This window comes from Rhinolophus sinicus, linkage group LG16 (genome assembly GCF_036562045.2).
Source record: "Rhinolophus sinicus isolate RSC01 linkage group LG16, ASM3656204v1, whole genome shotgun sequence".
Taxonomy (NCBI): Eukaryota; Metazoa; Chordata; class Mammalia; order Chiroptera; family Rhinolophidae; genus Rhinolophus; species Rhinolophus sinicus.
Window position 1 is genome coordinate 17,697,076 of NC_133765.1, and position 18,817 is coordinate 17,715,892.

The window sequence follows — 18,817 nt, forward strand, 5'->3', positions numbered from 1 at the left end:
GTTTAGTCCCAGCCCCATCTCTTTCCAGATCCCTCTGCGGCCTCTCAGCGGAGGGGTGCCACAGGGCAGTGGGGAGGGTGGGGCACAGCACAGCTCTGAGAAGGTACCCGGCAAATAGATCCCCCTTAAAGGACAGTAGGAAGGTAACGGAGGGAGGAGCCTGGACCCCACACTGAGGGAACGCCTAGGGCTGGAGGGGTCAGCGGCCTCCGAGGGGAGAGCCCCCTCCTCCCACAGCCCCTGTGTCTAATTTCACATGGACACAGGTCTCGGGGGCTGTGCGTGGGTATTTGGATTCTGGTGCAACCAGGCAGCCTGTCCCCTCGGAGGACGGGAGCCTGGGGAAGCCCTCCTGGGCAGGCGGGGTGTCTGTCTGTCTGCACATACGCTCACACTCTCTCACACATGCAACACACACCTATACATATGTGTGCCAGGCCTGGCTGAGGAGGGAAAGGAACTCAGACACCATTCTCATTGGACAAGCTTAAAACACAACATGGCTCATTTTTATTTTATCTCAGAAAAAAACATTCCCTTCAGAAGGAAAGGCAGTTAGACAGGGCCTCCACCTGGGCAGCTCTGAGCTACCCAGACTTACCTCATGGCCGGCCAGCCCAACCTCCTCCCCTGAGCCCACCCTCTGGCACTGTTCTGTGCTAACTCTGCGTCCTCAAGCCCAGCTTTGTCGCCCGAGATGGCCCTGGGACTGAAGGGGTAAGAAGTACATGGCAGCTCACAGCAGTGGGAGAGGGCTGCCTGCAACTCCCTGGGCCGACTCCTGGTGCCAGCTGAGCAGAGGACTGACAACAGACCCTGCCGCCAGGGAGGGGCAATAATAAAATAAGAAGCATATCCTCACACTTACATTTTCTCCTGGAAAATATAGTTAAATGCCACCTCCGGGCATAGCAGCTCCCAACCCCTCGGCAAGTCTGGGGAGGGTGGTATGTGTGTGGTGGGCAGCCTGTGGGAGCTACCCCTTAGCCTCAGGGCCAGCAGCCTGCTCTGCCACAGCTGCCCTGTGGGGACAAGGTGGCACTTCTAGATGGTCCCGGAGGAGGACTGGGCCCTGTGCAGCCAGATGCCCTGGTGCGGTGGCCCCGGCCTGGTGGCCTCCCAGCATGAAACGTCCGCTTCCTCGGACTCCAAACCCTTCCTGCTGGGCCTCATGCTGTGCCAGCCAGGGCTTAGTCCAAAGCGGGAACCAGCCATGAGAAGGGTCTCCCAGCACACTCTCTTCTCCCAACCTGACTGGTTCCGCCAACCAGAGAGAAAGATTTCCTTCCCTTAGGAAGGGGCAGACTCAGTAGCTCCTCAGGACACCCCTGCTCCATCCTGGGCCAGAGGGCCCTCAAGGCCAGGGGACTCTGAGCACGCTCCCCTGAGCTCATGGCTGAGGAGCTCCACGTCCTGGAGGCCTGTGTCCCCATGGGACTCGCAGGCAGGCCCTCCGCTCACCAGGCCCAGGGCATAGCCATTGGGCCGCCGCTTGGGATGGGGGGCGCTGCCATTGGACCACGTCCCAGGAGGGTGGCCGTTCAGGCGGAGGCTGATCTGCTCCCCGTCGCTGCTGTGAGCTGCCAAGGCCCGGGCACTGGTGCCACCTGCCTTGAAGGGCTCCCGCTGCCTCAGGATGTGGCTGTGAATGATCTTGCGGAAGGTCTGGCGGAACTCGCGGATGCGATAGGCATAGATGAAGGGGTTCACCACAGAGTTGGAGTGCGAGAGGACGATGGCCAGGTACATGAGCCAGAGGGGGGCGTGGGTGCAGTCGGGACAGAAGAAAGTGAAGCAGTTGATGATGTGCAGGGGCAGCCAGCAGAGGGCGAAGAGCCCCACGATGATGGCCAGCGACTTGGCCGCGTGCACCTCCTTCTGCAACGTGGATCGAGCCCGCTCCCCGGGCACAGGATGGCTCTCCATCTGCTTCAGCTGCCGCCGGGCCGCCAGGAAGATGCGCAGGTAGACGGCCAGCATGAGCAGGAGGGGCACCAGGACGCAAGCAAAGAAGTTGTAGTACACCATGTAATTCATGGGGACCACATCCTCAAAGAGACAGGCCACCTGGCCCTCCCCGCAGGCCTGCGAGTGGTTTCTGGCCTCCTTCGGCTGACCACAGTTGTTCCAGCCCAGCATGGGCGTCAGGCCGATGGCAAAGGACAGCACCCAGCAGACGGCGATGATGCCCTTGGCCCTCGCGCCCGTCACCAAGCCATTGTACCTGGGGGGAGAAGAGCAGCGTCAGAGGCCTGAGAAACCAGGGCTGGGCAGGGCCAAGGGCCAGCGACCCAGCCACTCCTTCCTGCCTCCTAAGCTCGGTCGTCTCCTCTTCTGTTCGGTGGAGGGACAAGCCTTGCCTTGGAGAGCAGGCACCCTGGAAAGGGAAATCACTGCTCAGACGTTCAGATCATTACTGACTAGTATTACAAGTAGTCCTGGGGCTTAATTAGTTTGGCTTGAGGGAATTAATAAGTGATTTTGGGGGCTGGGACAAGTTATCACCTCCATGTTGATTTCAGTTGATGCTGGAACAGCGTCCCCTGTAGAGTGGGAACAGGTCGGGAGGGGGGATTCATTGGCTGAGGGCAGAACCAGATCAGACCTGTTGGCGATTCTCTTATACTCTGTGATCTTCCTTCCCCACTTGACTTAGAGGCTAAAGAAGCCCCCACGGAGAGGTGCCACAGCGGGGTAAAGGAGGGGTGGAGGTCCCAGGCCCGATGGGATAGCCTCTCTTTCCTCTAAATTCGCCCACAGCCCTCTGGAGAGAGATGAGATCAGCATGTTTTCACATTTCTGTAGAAGTCTGAACATTCAGGAGGAAAGAGCTGCATGAGGTAGTGGGATCCAGAGAGGAAACGTCATCTGCCTGAAAGCCCTCAGCACTCCAGAGAGCCAGACTCAGCCCCAGACTCGGGAAGTGGCCTGATCTGCCGGCCAGGAAGCTGACCCCAGGCCCAAAGAAAAGGTGGCATATTTTATTAAAAGAACCAAAAAAATCCTCTCCCTGATTGAGGAAGGCGACCTCAGTTATCTCTGAGGGATGACCTTCTGTTTAATGGTTCTGATTCTGGCGACAGCAGACTGCCCTCCCCTCAACCTGGGAAACCCTCCCCATCCTTCAAGTTCAGGCTAGATAGCTCCTTGAAGAGTGCCACGAATCCCTAGCCCATCTGGGTCCTCGAGGCTGGGGCCTAGGGGGCAGGGCTTTCCTGCATCCATCTCTGCATCGTCAGCATGGAGACAGGGACACAATAGGTGCCAAGGAAAAGGTGCTTTACCTAATTCCAGAATTGGAATGGAAGCATCCACAGAAACGATCTAGTTCCTGGGTGGCAAACACAGGGGCCTACAGGTAACAAACGTGTGAGGCAGGCTGGTGGGGCACCTGCTCTGTGTGCAGGAGGCAGCTGACAGCGCTCGGCCCCTCGCTGCCATGCCAAATGTGTGCCCCGTGCTGCCAGGTCTCAGGAGGGGGTAGGGAGCTGAATTTCTGGGTAAAATCTCCCATGGTTTAAATTTTCTCAACTGATTCAAATTAAGAAAAAAACCAACAGCAACAGAAACCTGGTGGCCTCTTATCTAGCCTAAACCCCTCATTTTATAGATGGGGAAACTGAGGCCCAAGGGCAGGAATGGACTTGCCGTGGGAGTTCCAGGAGCCCAGAGGCAACTCAGGCCAAGGTAAGTTTGTCAGTTCTGAAACGATGTCAATTCTGAATGCCAGGCAGGGCCATTCCCAGGAGCTCCACGGCCTCGCTCGGTGGGGGCTTGGTGCCTGCAATAGGTCTGGGCAGCAACAGGGCTGCAGACGGACCTGCCCATTCTACCAAGAGCTGGCACTGCCCTGGTCTCCTACTCTGCAGCCTCAAATGCGCAGCCACCGCCTTATTTTTATTTTGATTTTTCTGGCATTTAATACTTATATAGCTCTTGCTGTGTCAGGCACTGTTTTTAGTATTCTGCAAATACTAATTTATTGTCCTCTCATTGACTAGAGGCTGTATTGATGTTAATATTTTCCTGAGAAAAGCATATCCCTCCCTGGGTTCTAGCACGAGTACGTTCCTGTCCCTCTGCTTCTCTAAGCCTCAGTTTTCTCATTTGTAAAACGGGACTAAGAAGCCGGGGCCTGTGAGCACTGGTCCATGGGGCAGAATGTAGAATCAGTGGGTGGAAATTACAGGCAGGGAGGCAGATTGTGGCTCAGAGTAAGTAAGAGCTTCTCGGCTGAGCTGGTCACAGGAGAAATGGAATGAACTTCCTGTCATTTGAGGCAATCAAGCAGAAGTAAACAGTTTCAGGGATGGTGTAGAGGACCCTGGAGGCCACCTGCTTTGGGGATTTTCAAAGTGTTCTCCAGCAGCAACCTTCTCGCCCACATTCCTAGCCAATGACAGAAGTGGAGCTGCCGGGGGAGAGAAGGGCTTAATATTCACTGAATGAGCAAGTGGTGGGGATCCAGGGCCTGGCTTCTGGGGACATGGTCTGAACATCCCTTGTGTGTCCCGCTCTCAAGATGTAGCCTGTCACTGCATTGTGAAAAGAAAGCCCCTTGTGGGGACAGAAACAAACATACATTAATAGCACTTGCCTATGTGTGCAAAGCCCGTCTCTGGAAGGATTCCCAGCACTGCCTTCTAGGAAGGGAAATGTAGGTGGGGCAGGGCGCAAGAGGGAATATTTTTCACCATATACCCTTTTGAAATTTTAGTATGTGTGAGTATTATTTATTTCTAAAAAAACCCAAACAGATTAATCTTGTTATTCAAAAGAAAGCCCTTAGGCTTAAGGCCTGGACCCAGGCTGCCAGGAAGCTGGAACAGCATTAGGGCCCAAATGGAACAACGGCTGAGCCACAGCCTGGCCCGTCACCATCCCCTGGGCTGCCTCTGTGACTTAAGCAGTCACATCTTGGCCTCCTGGGCCCCAGATGTAGACCGTCTTGTGGAAGGGGTGACATGGCCATCCAGCATGTTTCGGGGAGCCCAAAGGTGTCACACCGTGTTTCCCTGAAAATAAGACCGAGTCTTATATTAATTTTTCCTCCAAAAGACGCATGAGGGCTGATGTTCAGGGGTGGTCATCCGGAAAAACCATGCTAGGGCTTATTTTCCAGTTAGGTCTTATTTTCGGGGAAACACGATAGGAAGCCGGTGGCAGAGCTACTGCCCACACTTGGAGGGTTCTGCCTCCCTGCGTCCTCCAGCTCACAGGCTGCCCACTGCCTGGGGGCTCCCACATTTCGGGCTTACCCCATGATCCAAGAAAACCCCTACAATTCCAGATGGAGCTTCACGTGCATTTGCCCTACACTGAGGAGAAGGGGGGCTTCCCTATTGTCCAAACGAGCCACTGATCCCCGGGTGAAGCTCAAACTCCATCCTAGGCACTGGCAGGTCTGAGCTGGCCTTGCACTTGACTGCCTGTTCTTCTGTCTCCATTCCCTCTCCCTGGCCCAGAGCCCACACGCTCATCCCTTCCTGGGGCCTTTGCCCAGGGTTGGCCCCCTTCCTGCACCTGCCTCTCCCCACACCCATCCTGCAAGACCCATCAGTGACACCTACTCCAGGGAACCCTCTCTCCTTAGAAGCCAGGGCACTTAGGTCTTATCCCCATGGGATGATTCACCATCTACAACTTCAGACCTTTGCACCAACTGCTGTGGCACGGCCTGTTTCCCATGGAGAGAGAAGGCTCACCAGGGGCGCATGTGAGAGACAGGAGACAACGGGTGCGAAAGTTCCCGTTGGGGCGAAGTAAACCTTTGTGTCTCGCCCCGGCCGTTCAGTCCTCTGGGCTCCCATCTCTGCCTCTGGCCAGGCTTCTTTCTCACCAACTTCCTGAGTAGGCCCTGCTCTAGCCCACCAGGGTCCCTACACTTGAGAAGGAACATATAGATTTTTCTGAAACTGAATTATTTAAAAAAAAAAAAAAAAAAAGGTGAGTGGTGCAGTCCTGGGGCTAGGCGTCCAGGGCAGGGGTCAGAGGCTAGATCTCAGAGCCGCCAAATGGATCTACTGCATGGAGTGGGAACCGGAACCAGAGGCGGCCATGTTCCCAGCTGGCAGGGGCGGCAGCCCGGCCAGGCAGTGGCTCCAGAGCTGCCCAGAGCTCTGAGTTTTCCTGTGCCTCCATCTAGCTCCCCCTCATGCCCAGCTCGCCCTCAGTAGCCCCCACAAGGACACCTTCATGCACTCCCCCTCCCGAGCTCCTGCCCGCCCAGGGCCCTGGAGGAATAGGAAGGTGGAGGGACCCAAGGGAGCCTGGAACAGCGTGAAGGGCCCTGGTGTCCCCCGTGTCGGGAGGCACTTTTCCTTCTCCGGCTCTGGCCTTCCAGTGAGTAACAGGAGGGTCACAACATCCGCCAGCCACAATGCCTGCGTGAGGATCAAAGGAGATGCTATTGCGCTAACTTCCTCTGGCAACTGTGACGCTTTCTGCCCGAGGCGGACGCTGCACAGCACCCCACTCCCCATCAGCTCGGATCCGAGAAACCCAGGCTGAGTTTTCCAAAGCCTGATTATCAAGCAGAGCTCAAACGGCCAAGGTCTGGGTGGAACTATGTGGGTGCTGTTCCAAGAGACCATGGGAGTCGGGGGACGGGGGGAGGTCGATGGCTCCACACAGGGGCCCAGCTCTGACTCTCCAGCAGCTCTGGAAAGAGCTGTATCCCCTCCCCCACATCCCAACCCCCACCCCCTTACCTCCCATCCCACCCCACCCCCCACCCTTCTCAGGGCCTTGTCACTGCCGTCCACTCATTGGACCCTCACAACACCTTTCTGAGCTCAGAGAGGCCTGTCCCCTCTGATAGATGAGGAAATGGGCCCAGAGAAGGACAGTTCACTTTCCAGGGTCACATAGCATGTCCCATCCTCCAACATCAGGGAGTCATTCTTTTGACTCTCAGGAAACAGAAACGAGAAAAAGAAGCCGAGCCCCTTTCGATTGAGACCAGCAACCTTGATCTCTCCCTAGAACGCTGGTGTCCTTTGCATCAGGGAAGAAAGTGAAAGTGAGGCCTCTGCTTCCCCACTGAACGTTCAGACCAGGGCTGGCCCAGCCCCTGAATCGGACGCCCATCCCTTGCTGTCCAGTCCACCTGGGAGCCCACAGACAGGCTTCCGTATACTGAGCCGTCCCTTGACGAGCCTGGACGCTGGGCTCTGCTCTGCCCACTTAGGCTGGTCTTCTATCTGGACAAGGGCCCTGGGCTCTCCTGAGACACAGAGTGTCCTATAGGGCCACATGGGGCCCGGGGGCCTGTCTTCATTTGGGGGGCATGACAAGGGTGCCTGCTTCCCTCTTGGAGCACTGGTGACAGGAATGGTGACCTGGTGCAGATTCTGGGACACAAGGGCCACCCTGTGACTCAGCTCTCCACAAAGACTGAAGTCTGTGGGTGGCAGGCCACACCCCAGCTGTGCTACCAACTCGCTGTGTGGCCCTGAGGGCTGTCTCCCTTCTCTGGGCCTCATTTTTCCATTCAGAAGATGAGAGGAAGTGACCTCTAAGGGCCCCCTTGGGTTTGACACTCTAAATTTCCATTTACTCATTAGCCTCTCCTCCTCCGGGCTGGGGCACCCTCAGCCCTGCGTGGGGCTGCTGGGGCCTGCTCTGTAGGTAGGCGCTCCACCTGTTTGGGAGAGTTTCCCACAAGGGATGGGGTACAGGGTCCTTTGAGACCTCCCTCAGAGCCTGCAGCCACCCAAGCTGTGGAACCCAGCTCTGGGATGGAGGGGCCAGGAGGTGGGGCAGGAGGCCCCAGGGTCCCCCGTGGGAGGGACACTTCCAAGCCTCATCTATGGCCAAGTAGGTGGAGGCCACACTAAATAAACTCAGCCTCAGAGAAAGTCTTCACTTACACAATAAGTGGCTGAAGTCATTTCACAAAAGATTCACCATGAAAACCCCCTCTACCAGCCCGCCCTCCTCGCCCCCAGTGCACAGGGCGTCTCCAAGACCATGAGCGCTCAGTGACCTAAGGAGCACACAATTTGCATATAGGTTCAAATGACTCACTGTGGCATTTGGCCAAGTCACTTGCCCTCTCTGGGACATTTTCCTAATGTGCAAACTACGAGGCCTGCGCAGAGGAGGAGGGAGGGCGGACTTCTCGCTCTGAGGTCCTGTGGTTTCCCATGGGCCCCGCCCCTCCCCAGCATCGCGCTGTGTGAAGAATGACCCAGATACACTGCCCAGGCCTGGGCCACACGCATCTGTCAGCGTATGCCAGCCTCCACCATGTAGCCTGGGGGAGTCTGGGAAGGGCCAGGGAGCCTGTGCCCACGGGGATCGGCTAGGCTGGTAGGATTGCCGGCCACGCCCTGGGCAGCCCCAGATTGGGCTCCATGGTCCTGTCACCTCAACACAGACACCACAGACCAAACCCTGACCCTGGGTTCACCCTGACCCCAGGTTACCCTGATCACGGGCACAGACCAGACACTGGCACAGGCAGCCTTTGCACAGATGAGAACCCAGCACGAGGTGTGCCAGGGAAGGGAAGGCGGGGCAGCCCACCGCCCGGCCGGCCCGGCGCGCAGCTCACCGGAGCGGGATGCGGATGGCGATGTAGCGGTCAATGGCGATAGCCAGGAGGCTGAAGATGGAGCTCTGCGTGAGGACCAGGACGAAGCAGGCGAAGAAGAGGCAGCTGTGGCAGGCGGCACAGAACCCTATGCTGATGGTGATGGCGAAGGGGATGGCGAGGACCCCCACCGCGATGTCGGCAGCTGCCAGCGACACCACAAAGTAGTTGGTGACGTTCTGCAGGTTGCTGTTCAGCCACACAGCCCAGCACACCAGCACGTTGCCCAGGACGGCCAGCACGGCGATGGCCAGCTCCACCACGATGTACACGGAGGAGCCCATGCTGGGCATGACCGCAGACAGACGGAGTCGGCGAGGACGCGGGCCGGGCCAGCTCACGGTCCATAGCTGCAGCGCAGCCGGCCCTGCCCAGGCCCCTGAGCCCCTTCCTCACAGGAGCCAAGAGCGTCCCAGCTGGTGGAGGGGGACTCCCCCAGGGCTTTTTCACAGCTGCCTCGGAGTCTCCAGGAAGCAAGCCCCCTCCAGGGGCTCTGGCGGCATCTTGGCTCAGCTCAGCTTCAAGTTCCCGGGGCACCTGCCAAAGGAGAAGCCTCGTGAGGAGCTGGACCACTATGGAGCTGGCACAGCTGAAGATTCCCGGGAACAGCCCTCAGCCTGTTTCTTTCTAGGGCAGCCGGGAATCTTTCAAAGCTAAGTCGCGCATGTTAGTCCTCCATGCTCAGCTTCTCAAGCTGTCTGTGGCAGCTCTGCCAGTCTCCTGGTCCCTGAGCTCACTGCCACCCCCACAGCCCTCCCGAGAAGGCCCCCTCACCCTCAGGCTGTCCCGGGCCCACCCACCTTCTCTTTCAGTGAGCCTCAGTCAGCTCCATCCCTTGAGAGCTTTCTCTGGGAACTACCAGCACCTCCCTAAAGGTCAGGAGCAGGCTCAACGACCCTGAGAGCGCCCATGGGGAAGATCTGGGGGGCCGTTGGGTCCTGTCTCCCACTGCCAGCAGGGAAGCCCTCTTGCCTCACCGGTGGTGCTGCACAGGGCAGCAGAGCGGGCACAAAGGGCCTCTGCCCTTACGCAGCCCCTGCCAGCTGACGGCACATCTGGGTGGAGCAGAAACCTCCTGCCTCCCACACCTGCTCCCCAACCTGCTGCTCTGCCTGCCTGACGCTAGGACAGACTTAGTTCAGTTTGGTGTCAGGCAGAAAGCGGGGCGCTCAGCCAGGACTTGCTGGGGCTGTGGACAAGAAGGTTTTTCCTTTCTGGGCCTCAGTTTCCCCACTGCTACAGTGAGGAGGTTGGACCCCACATAGCCTCTGGAGGCCATTTCAGCTCTCAGCCGTGATTCTATGAGAAGTTAATACACAGATTTGGAAGTGCTTCCACAAAGTCAAAACGCCGCAGAAATGTAAGAAATTATAGAACTCCCTCAGAAACAGAAGCTGGGGTCATGACCTCCCCAGCCCAAATCCCTGTTCCCCCCTTAAGCTTGTGAGATGGTCTCCATGCCCTTGCCAATTCCGGGGCCTCTCCTCACTGCCTCTGCCCCCACCTATCGCACTCACATGTGCTCATCGTGTCCCCCCATGTCAAATTCACCCCCTCCTCCAGCCCTGAGCCCTCATGGGGGCCCCCGGTGTGCATGTGCAGCGGCTGCCACCTGCCCAGGGACAAGCCCAAAGCTGCCTTTTAGCATGTGGGATCTGGGGGTTGCATCCTCCCTCTCTCCTCTAGGAAACGAGGGATGGAGTGGGGCTGCCGACCTCCGCCTGCCCTGTCCTGGAGGTGATGGATGGCTGCAATAGATGAGCCCCAAGTGTCCTTCTAACTCCCATGTGCAGCCACTCCCACGAGGAGGCTCGGAGTGCAGCACCCAACACCAGGAAGCAGGAGAGAAGGCTAAGCCCCTGAGAAACCAAGGGCTTCCCACAGCTTGGGGCTTCTCCAGGACTGTCAGGGGCCCGCAATCAAGGGGATGAGCAGGTCCCACCGAGCTCCCGCTATACACCGGACACTTGCCAGCAGCTGCTCCCAAAGCGAATCACTGGCAGAGGTGGGCCAGACCAAGTTTGCTGGTGCCATCCCTGGCTACACAGTGTCCCCTGGTGCTCCCAACCTACAGCCCAGAGCAGCATTCACCAGGGTTCCCCCAACTGCCGAGGCTGTGGATCTAGCCTGTCATCCTCGTTCCGCGGGAGGGAAGTGACAGGCCCAGGCCTGCCTCCCACCTGGGGCCTCCCGGGCCCAGTAGTAGCTGCAGCAGGCCAATGTCTCATCAGACCAGCCAGCCCAGCCAGCCCCAGGGAGGCTCCCACCACCCTCCTAACGCCTCATAGCCGCCTGCAGTCCTTCTGACCCCAGCTTCAACCTCCAGGGGAATCTGTGTTGAGAAGTATAACAACCTCCACCAATTCCTCTAGCCCAGCCAATAAGCCCCGGGCCATTGTGCAGAGTCAGAGGGCCCTGCTAAGGGGCAGACGAGGTGGACCATTAACGATCCCAATACGCCCCACATTTCTGTGGAGCTGAGGCCAGGCTGCCCAGCCACACTGCCCAGAACCCTGCTGATAGGGTCACGCCATCAGCACATGAGCCGGGACGCCTTGTGCGGAAGGGCCTTTGACGGGCCTCACCCCGCCCTCTGCACGGGGAGGCGCTCAGCAGCCCCAGTACCTGCCTGCATACTCCCAGGCCTCAGGGCTGCCCACCACCTTCTGCCCAGCTCCCATGTTGACCAGTACCTGGTACCAACACCCTTCCCGACTGATGTGTAACTGCCTTACTGCTGCCCACCAGGCCTGGGATGCCCCCTCCTCACCCCCAAGTCTCACTGGATGCAACATCCTGCGGCCCAAGTCAACCCTGCAAGGAACTAAAGTCACACCTGACGGCTCTGCCAGCCGGGTTCTAAAAGGCTGCTCTTCGCATGTCCTGCTCTCCCTCAGCCCTCCCTACAGCATTCCGGTGGGCTCTTCCAGCTCTGCCAACACATCCTGGGGTGAGGGCGGCCTGGCCCCACAGGACCAGAATCGCCCAGCGCAGAGGAAGCACCTCAGTGAGCCTGAGGCACTGCAGGACGGGACGGGCAGGGAGGAGGCTGGGAACCTGCCGGAAGGTTAGGAGCTTCCCAGCCTTAGGGCGTCACGTTGGCCTTGGGGGTGGGGGTGGGGGGGGTTCTATGACTTAAGGCCCTTGCCAGACTTGTGTGGTGTAAATGCTCCCATTATGGCCAGTTTCAATGGTACTAATGTGTCACTCACAGGAACTGGGAATCAATGCACAGTCAGCTCTAAGAGCTTAGGCCTCCGGTCTCCAGCCACCACCGGGCCACCAAACCTTGCGCTGTCCCAGGGGCTACCTGCCTGGACACAAGGACTGTACTCCAGACCCTCGTAAATTGCTTATGCAGCCCGATGGGGGCGTTGGGGGTCATCTGTGTTCTCACTGCCCCTATGAACCCCACTTTACAGACGAGGAAGCTAAGGCCCTCTTCCAGTCTTACCGTGAGCATAAAATGACCTCTTCCAGCCTCACCGTGAGCATAAAAGGATAGAATTCAGCTGGGGGAAATGCCCATGGAAAACAGCAGCGGGAAGATTTCCTGGGGCCTCCTGGTCCCTCTCTGCTTTCCTCCCTTCAGAGGCCTCCAAGAGCGACAGGAAGGTCCGCAGGCCCATGGGGAGGGGGTTGGGGGTGGGGCCAGGATCTGGCAATTTCCTAATCTTCTGTGTTGGCTGTCCATCTAATTAATCTTCCAGTCTTCTGTTGCTAGCCAGGAGGGGAAATTAAATAGTAATCATGTAATATTTCCTTGTGATTGTCCCTTGCTGGGGACAGGGCAGAGGTCAGAAGCTGTCCCATACAAACTAGAGACACATGCTGGGAAACGTGCATTCGCCTTGAAAGGACAACCACGTAGGACTCCCAACAGTCAGACTCCAAATGCCGCTTCTTCCCTCCTTCTTCCTCACCCCCACTGGACTGGCCGCTTTAATTAAAACTCCATTTAATCACAACCCACATATTTCCTGGCCCACTTCTGGCTCTTTGTATGTCAGGCTAGCGGGACTTTCTGCACACATGCCCACATGGCGCCTGGATGCCCCAGAGCCTGCTGGATGGAGGTCCCCGCCAGCTTCCAGGCAGGACTCTGCACACCTGCTCTTGGGTGGGGCTAAGGGCAACGTACTGCGCCCCGGATAGGGACTCAGACCTGTCCCAGCCACACTAGGCCCATTCCTGGGCTCCAGAATCCTGGCCAGAGAATCCTCCACTACTTTCTCACAGCAAATGCTTCCCAAATGCCTACTCCACGCCAGGCAGCACCCCAGCTGCTGGACCACTGGGCTACCTGCCGCTGAGCCTGACCCCAGCTGGGCCGTGAGCCGATTGCAGGGGACCCTGAAGAGGGATGTGTCCCCTCGAGACGGTCCTGAGAGCCAGCTGTTACCCGAGTGTAAAGGTCACTCCCCACCTCCAGGACCTCAGCGCTCACTTAAGATGAGCCTGCAAACCACAATTTCAAAGTGCAGGAGTAAAATTCAGGCTTAGAAAGATAAGCCACAGCACCCAAAATGTGGAGATTCATTCATTCCAGAAGACAAGAAGGTAGCAGAATCATCCAACAGTGGTTTTCAAAGACATTTAGGCTCTTCAAAGAGATAAAGAAAGGAACAGCACCCATAAACAAGAATGAGAACTTACGAACTGAAAGGCAGAAACGAAACAAGAACAAGTATGAACAAAAATAATACAAAACCCCGGAAATGAAAAATAGAGGGATTGACATAGAAAACACAATTGACATGAGAGCTTTGGGCTTTCAACTAGGGCTCTGAAGACCGCACTGAGGAATTCTCCCAGAAACTGCACAGAGAGCCAAAGTCTATGAGGAGATAGCTGAGAGATTGAGAAGCACTAACTCAGTCGGAGGGGACAGGGCAATAAGCAAGAAGAAATAGCCAGACAGGCAGCTCAGCTCCTGCTCCCAACCACAGCCTTCTGCTGGCTCTGCCATGACTGACCTTCGTGTGGCCCAGGTCTGGGCACGAGCCTCCCAGAACCCCAGGACCCACCAAGCCCCTCTTGTCTTCTGGTGCTGCCTAGAGGTGAGCAACCACCACCACTGCCACCTCGTAACCTGGTAACCTCCCTCCCTCCCTCCCCTCCCTGCAGGGCTGCCAGCACCTGCCTCCAACTTCAGGAACTTGGTGCAAGCTGGGCCCACAGTGCCCAGGCAGGCACCCAGTGGTGCCCCTCCCCCACTGCCCCTCGGGGGTGTGGCTGCTGCTCTCAGTCCCTGGGGGCAGGATGTGGGCAGGAACAGGGTGGAGAGCCAGCTCCTTTCACGGAGCCCAGCCCCCAGAGCAGCCTCACTTCACAAGCCCCCTGGGCTGCAGGGCCCACCAGCTCCCTTCTCCCTGCTGGGGGCCCAGAATCTCCTCCTATCCCCGCGTGTCCAGGCCAGATGCCAGAGAGGCTGCAGGACCTCCCCATCCTAGCCTGAGGTGGCCACTCAACCCTTCACTGGCCACCTTACCTAACACCCCCTCCCAGGTGCCACTCAACACCTTGGAAGGTGCTAGGTGCCCACGCTGTGGAGGAAGGAGCCTGGTCCATCCCCCACTCCCTGAGACCCTCTGTGCGGAGGTTCCTCACATGTGTCTAGCAGACTGCGGGGAGTGCTCTGCACCCACACCTCCCTCAAATGAACCCTCTAATTAATGGTAGGATGACACACTGTGATGCCTGAAGAGAGGACCTGGCGGGGGTGGTGGTGCTACTAAATGGCCTTGAGAACAGACTCTAGTGGGCCTGGGGTGGGATGCGGGCAGAGGCTACCCATAGGGGCTCCCCAGAGGGCAGGTGCACCGAGGACAGGAGGGAGGCGGACCACTCCTGGGGGCCCTGGGACGAAGGTGCAATGATGTGGCCCTGTGGGCTGAAGGCAGAGAGCGGGAGGTTAGCCAGACCAACTGGAGCAGTGCCTATGGGCTGGGCCGGTGCTGTGTGGCTCCCCCACTGCTCCTCGGCCCACTCAGTGGCTCCTTGCACCGTCTCACACTTTGTAGGGGCCACTGAGGGGCCAGAGGCGAATGCCCCTATGACAGATGGGCAGACAGATACCAGCCCTCGGGGCCTCTGGGCAGAGACCACCAGCCCAGACATCAAAGGAGGCACCAGAGGGGTGCAGCCCACCTCTCCATGGCGCACTGTGGCCGCCTTTCCCCCAGGTGACAGCTGAGCTGACTGGAGCAGCAGCAGCGGCAAAGGTGGGGGCCCCAGAAAGATGGTGCCAGTCACTGCCCAGCAACTTCTGAAACAGGACCGTCCTACAGAACGGGGTGTGGGCCCAGAGGAATCTGGAAGGCTTCTCAGAGGAGGGGCCATTTGGGCTGGACTTAGAGGACAGGGAAGTGAGGGGGAGAGGGAGAGATTCTAAGCAAAGATTGCAGCCTGGTCGAGGCTCAAAAGCATGTCCCAGAAGGCCTGTGGGGGGTCCTACAAAGCTGGAGCATCCTGCTTTTCCTGGGTGACCCCCGGCCCTGGGTTGGAGTGAGGGGCAACTGTTCTTCCCCTCCATCCAGACCCTCCTGTCCCAGGAACAATCTCATGGCTTCTACGCCACAGGGGCCCCTTTCATGATTCTGTGGGCTGGGCTGGGGGCCTCTGCCACTAAACTGCCCCCTCCCCCACCCAGAGCTCCCAGGCCCCCCTGGAGGGATCCTCTCTACACCCCAGCTCTGAGCTGCTGCCCACTCCCCACTTCCCTTCCCTCATCTGGGCCCAGCTCAGACCTCCAGGGTCCCACCCCCAGGCACCACACCCCACTGCTCCCTCCAACCTCCAGACCACGGGCAACCCCTCCCTTCTGTGGCCGTGCTTCCCTGGACCCAGATCCCTTCCCTGGGGGTTGGGACTCATCCCTTTTGCCAACTCAGCGCCTGATTCCTGGGGTCTCCTCAGCATCTCCTGACACACACCCACCAAAACCCCTTCCTTGCCCATCCTTCACGCCTTTGCCGTCCGCCTTTGCTGTCTGTCTGGCCATCCTTCTCAAGGCTCTCACGTGTGTATATCATCCAGCACCCAGTCTGAGTTGCGGCGGACAAAACAGACGCCATAAGATGGTTGGGATGGCACTTCCAGTTCATCCAGGGTAAAGGGGCTCAGGAATTAAGCAGGTTAGATGGTACCAACAGCTACTGTGGGATTTCAGATCACTGCAGAGAGCCACCGGGGGCTGTGGTCCTACACAGGCATGCACTGCCCAGGGCCACCCAAAGGCCCTGAATTTTCAGGGTGTAATGTCCTGAAGCCAAGTGCTTGCTCCCAATCCCACTGCAGTCCACATGTCCCTCTGCTGACAGTGGTCCTTGTGGTGTCCCCAGGCCCCACAAGGCTAACAGCCCCCTCCACTGCCCACAGCCAATGCCCATCTCTCATTTACTCTCCACCACAACTCTGTACTATAAGCGTTGTTTGAATCATGGTTGTGTTGCAGATGAGAAGATGGATTCCAGGGACAGTGACTTGCCCAAGGCCACCCAGAGAGGGAGTCAAGACCAGAAGCCAGGTTTGGAATCTCCATTCCATCGGGTTGTCCTTGAAGCCAGCCATTGAGCTCTTAGCCTGTGGGCTCCTAGGGCGCAGGACCAGGGGATGGTCTGCGACCCGCACTGCACAGGCCAACACGAGGGAGGCAACGTGCAAGTCCCTGGAGTCTCCCAGGATCAGCCTGGCCCAAAGCCTGTCTCCTGCCAGCGACTGAGGCTGCCCTCAGCCTCCCTGAAGCTGTGGACAGGGAAGCCGGCTTAGCCCAGAAAGTGATCTGCATGAGGCGATGGGGACGGAGGGGAAGTGGCCCAAGGGATATTAAGACCCGGGAAAGCCAGGGAGACCACAGAGGGCAAGGGCAGAGCAAGGTGTTGACACCACTGCCAGTGGACAAGCCTCAGTGAGGAGCTCCTGAACCCACCACATACTCCCTGGCCCACTGTGCTCCCCAGAGATCCCTATCATGGTCCCCAGGGCCGGGACAATGAGGGGCAGCTCTGGCTGGGCATGGAGGTGACATGGAGAATCTTTCGGAGGGCGCAGAGCTGCTGGAAAGCAGAGGCCAAGCGGAGGGCAGCCCTGAACTCCGGGCCTGAGGGGAGCACAAAGCCCTGTGGGTGGAAACAGGCCTGGATGCTGCCTGTGATGGGGAGGGAGAGCTGGCTACTGGGGGTAGGCAGCCTAACCCTCCCCCAAGAACCAGCCACTGACTCCAGTCCTGGGGAAAGAGGGATGGGGAGACCCGCCCTCAGGCTTGCTTCTCCACCTACCCCCAGCCTCCGTAGAGCCCCAAACTCCTATTGTACAATCAGGGGAATTAAAGTCTAAAGCGGTGTGGCCGTGCAGGTACGCAGCGATGTTTGCTCCGCGGCGGACAGCCCCCTCCTTGATCCCTGGGCGGTCCTGAGCCAAATCCCTCGAGGGCTGCCACCATTCCCGCCATTCCTACCTCCGCTCGGGGCAGCGCGGAAGCCGGCCAGGACCAGTCCGGGGCGCGCACCCACCCGCGCCCGTCCTCTCCTGGGTCCCCTAAGTCCGGTTCCCGCCACCACTGTCCGTGAGACGCGCCCGCGCTCGGCCGTCTGTCCCCAACTCCCCTTTCTCGCCGCTCCCCGGGCGTGCGGGATGCTGAGCGTGTGGTCACCGTGCTTCCTTCATACCGGCCCCACCCCGGGCTGCGCCACCTACCGAAGCCCCTTCTAGTCTCCGGGTCCCGGAACCTACCCGCCCTCAGGCCGCGCCTCTGCGCCCCCAGCCCAGCCCCAGCCGGGAGCGCCCGGAAGGTTCCCCGAGGGCCAAGGGGCAGGCCCGTGGCACCCAGACGGGCTGACAGACGGTCCCCGCCCGTCACCTGCGGGTCCGGACTCCTGCCTCCCAACCCCCGCCGCGGGGCCGCCGCGCTCTCGCGCCCCTTCCCCTCCCCGCCGACCCTTGCGCACCTTCCGGGCTAGTTTGGGGCGGCCTCGAGGGTCCGCACGCGGGCCCAGACTGCGCTTGGGATGTGCGACCGCGCCTGAGCCGCCCCGCACTCGCCATTCCAGTCGCCGCCTTCAGGCAAAGCTCGGACCCCGGCCCTGTGAACTCGCTCTCAGGCGGCGGGCAAAGAGGGTCGGAGCGACGGGTACCCTGAGCGGAAGGGGACCCGGGCGGCCCGCCCCTTCGTCCCTGGTCCCGCAGCCCCGACGGCTCCACGCCGCCCGCCCACGACCCTTGGACCGCGTACCCGGGACCCCCGCTGACCTGCCGCTCGCGCGCCGGCTCCCGCTGTCTCGGCTGCTGCTCGGGCTCCGGCTCCGGCTCCAGCCGCGCTGCTCATGGGCGCCCCCTGCAGGCTGCTCCGAGACTCACTCTGTCCCCGCCCCGCCCCGCAGCGCGGGGAAAACGAGGCCCTGAGTGCGCCCGGGGAGGCCGCGGGGGACTGGCGGAGCCGGCCTGAAAGTCCGGAGATACCCCCAGTAGGACCTGGGCACCAGCTTGCTCTCCCAGGTTTCGTTGGTTCCGCCACCTCCTCCAGCCCCTTCGACGATTCTCCGGCCTGGAGGGCCCTGAGAGGGGCGTTTCCCGCCCGGTCAAGTCCACGAGGGCCTGGGCCTTCACTCCCTCATCTCCAGGAAAGCCCGCCCCCCCCGCAAGGATGCCCCTGCCGCTTTGATCCTCCTGAAGTTCTGCTGTCCCTTATCGTAGGAGCTGGGCTCGGTTGATTGTCCCTGTATCATCCCCTCCCAATGTCCAGCTGTGGCTCAGGAAGTGCCCAGTGCCCACTCCTCTGAAAATCCTTCTATGACTCCTCCGCTTCTTTATCACAACTCAGGGTCCTCAGGCACTCACCCTGTCTGGTCCCCAGCCTTGCCCTCACTCCCTGAATCTTGCTTTCGGGTGGTGGTGATGGGGTGGCCTCTCAGCTCAAAGGATATTTCTGAGAAGCTGGCCCCAATTTCTAATGACCTCTCTGCCCTTTCCAGCCCAGACTCTGGGCAAGGGCCCCTCCTGTTCTTACAGCCTCTCCTACCAGATCAGGCCCTGTCCCCCTCCCCCACTTCTCTGAGTGAAAGGTGGGGGAGTCACTTGCAGCACCATAGACTAACCTGGAAACTCAGGCCCTTGGGCCAGGAATCATCTTCCCCCTACACACCAGGCCCGTGTCCTGGAGTCTTCAAATTGGGAATGACCTCACATCCGGCCCCAGCCCAGCCACACAAGGGGACCCGCCTC

At 59.2% G+C, this 18,817-nt stretch overlaps 1 protein-coding gene across 8 annotated transcripts; it reads right to left on the minus strand.

Moving 5' to 3' along the window:
- Positions 1–482: 482 nt before the first annotated feature.
- ADORA2A (adenosine A2a receptor) lies at positions 483–18,056 on the minus strand. 8 transcript variants are annotated; one of them, XM_019710345.2, is made up of 3 exons: positions 17,846–18,056; positions 8,558–9,133; positions 483–2,224 (listed from the first exon to the last, which is right to left on the minus strand). In XM_019710345.2, exons 2-3 carry the CDS (start codon positions 8,887–8,889, stop codon positions 1,318–1,320), a joined length of 1,239 nt encoding a protein of 412 aa, XP_019565904.2. In that variant the 5' UTR covers positions 8,890–9,133; positions 17,846–18,056; the 3' UTR covers positions 483–1,317. The 8 variants fall into 8 exon arrangements, with proteins under 8 accessions (XP_019565904.2, XP_074177503.1, XP_019565911.2 ...); XM_074321402.1 differs by having other exon boundaries at positions 17,829–17,899; XM_019710352.2 differs by lacking the exon at positions 17,846–18,056 and adding an exon at positions 17,545–17,765.
- Between the last annotated feature and the right edge of the window lie 761 nt (positions 18,057–18,817).

Bases quoted from the DNA above. Each gene is read 5' to 3' on its own strand.
- ADORA2A (XM_019710345.2), bottom strand. From the start codon at position 8,889: ATGCCCAGCATGGGCTCCTCCGTGTACATCGTGGTGGAGCTGGCCATC. The intron at 2,225-8,557 runs GTGAGCTGCGCG...TTCTCCCCCCAG, and splicing joins GCCATCCGCATCCCGCTCCG to GTACAATGGCTTGGTGACGG.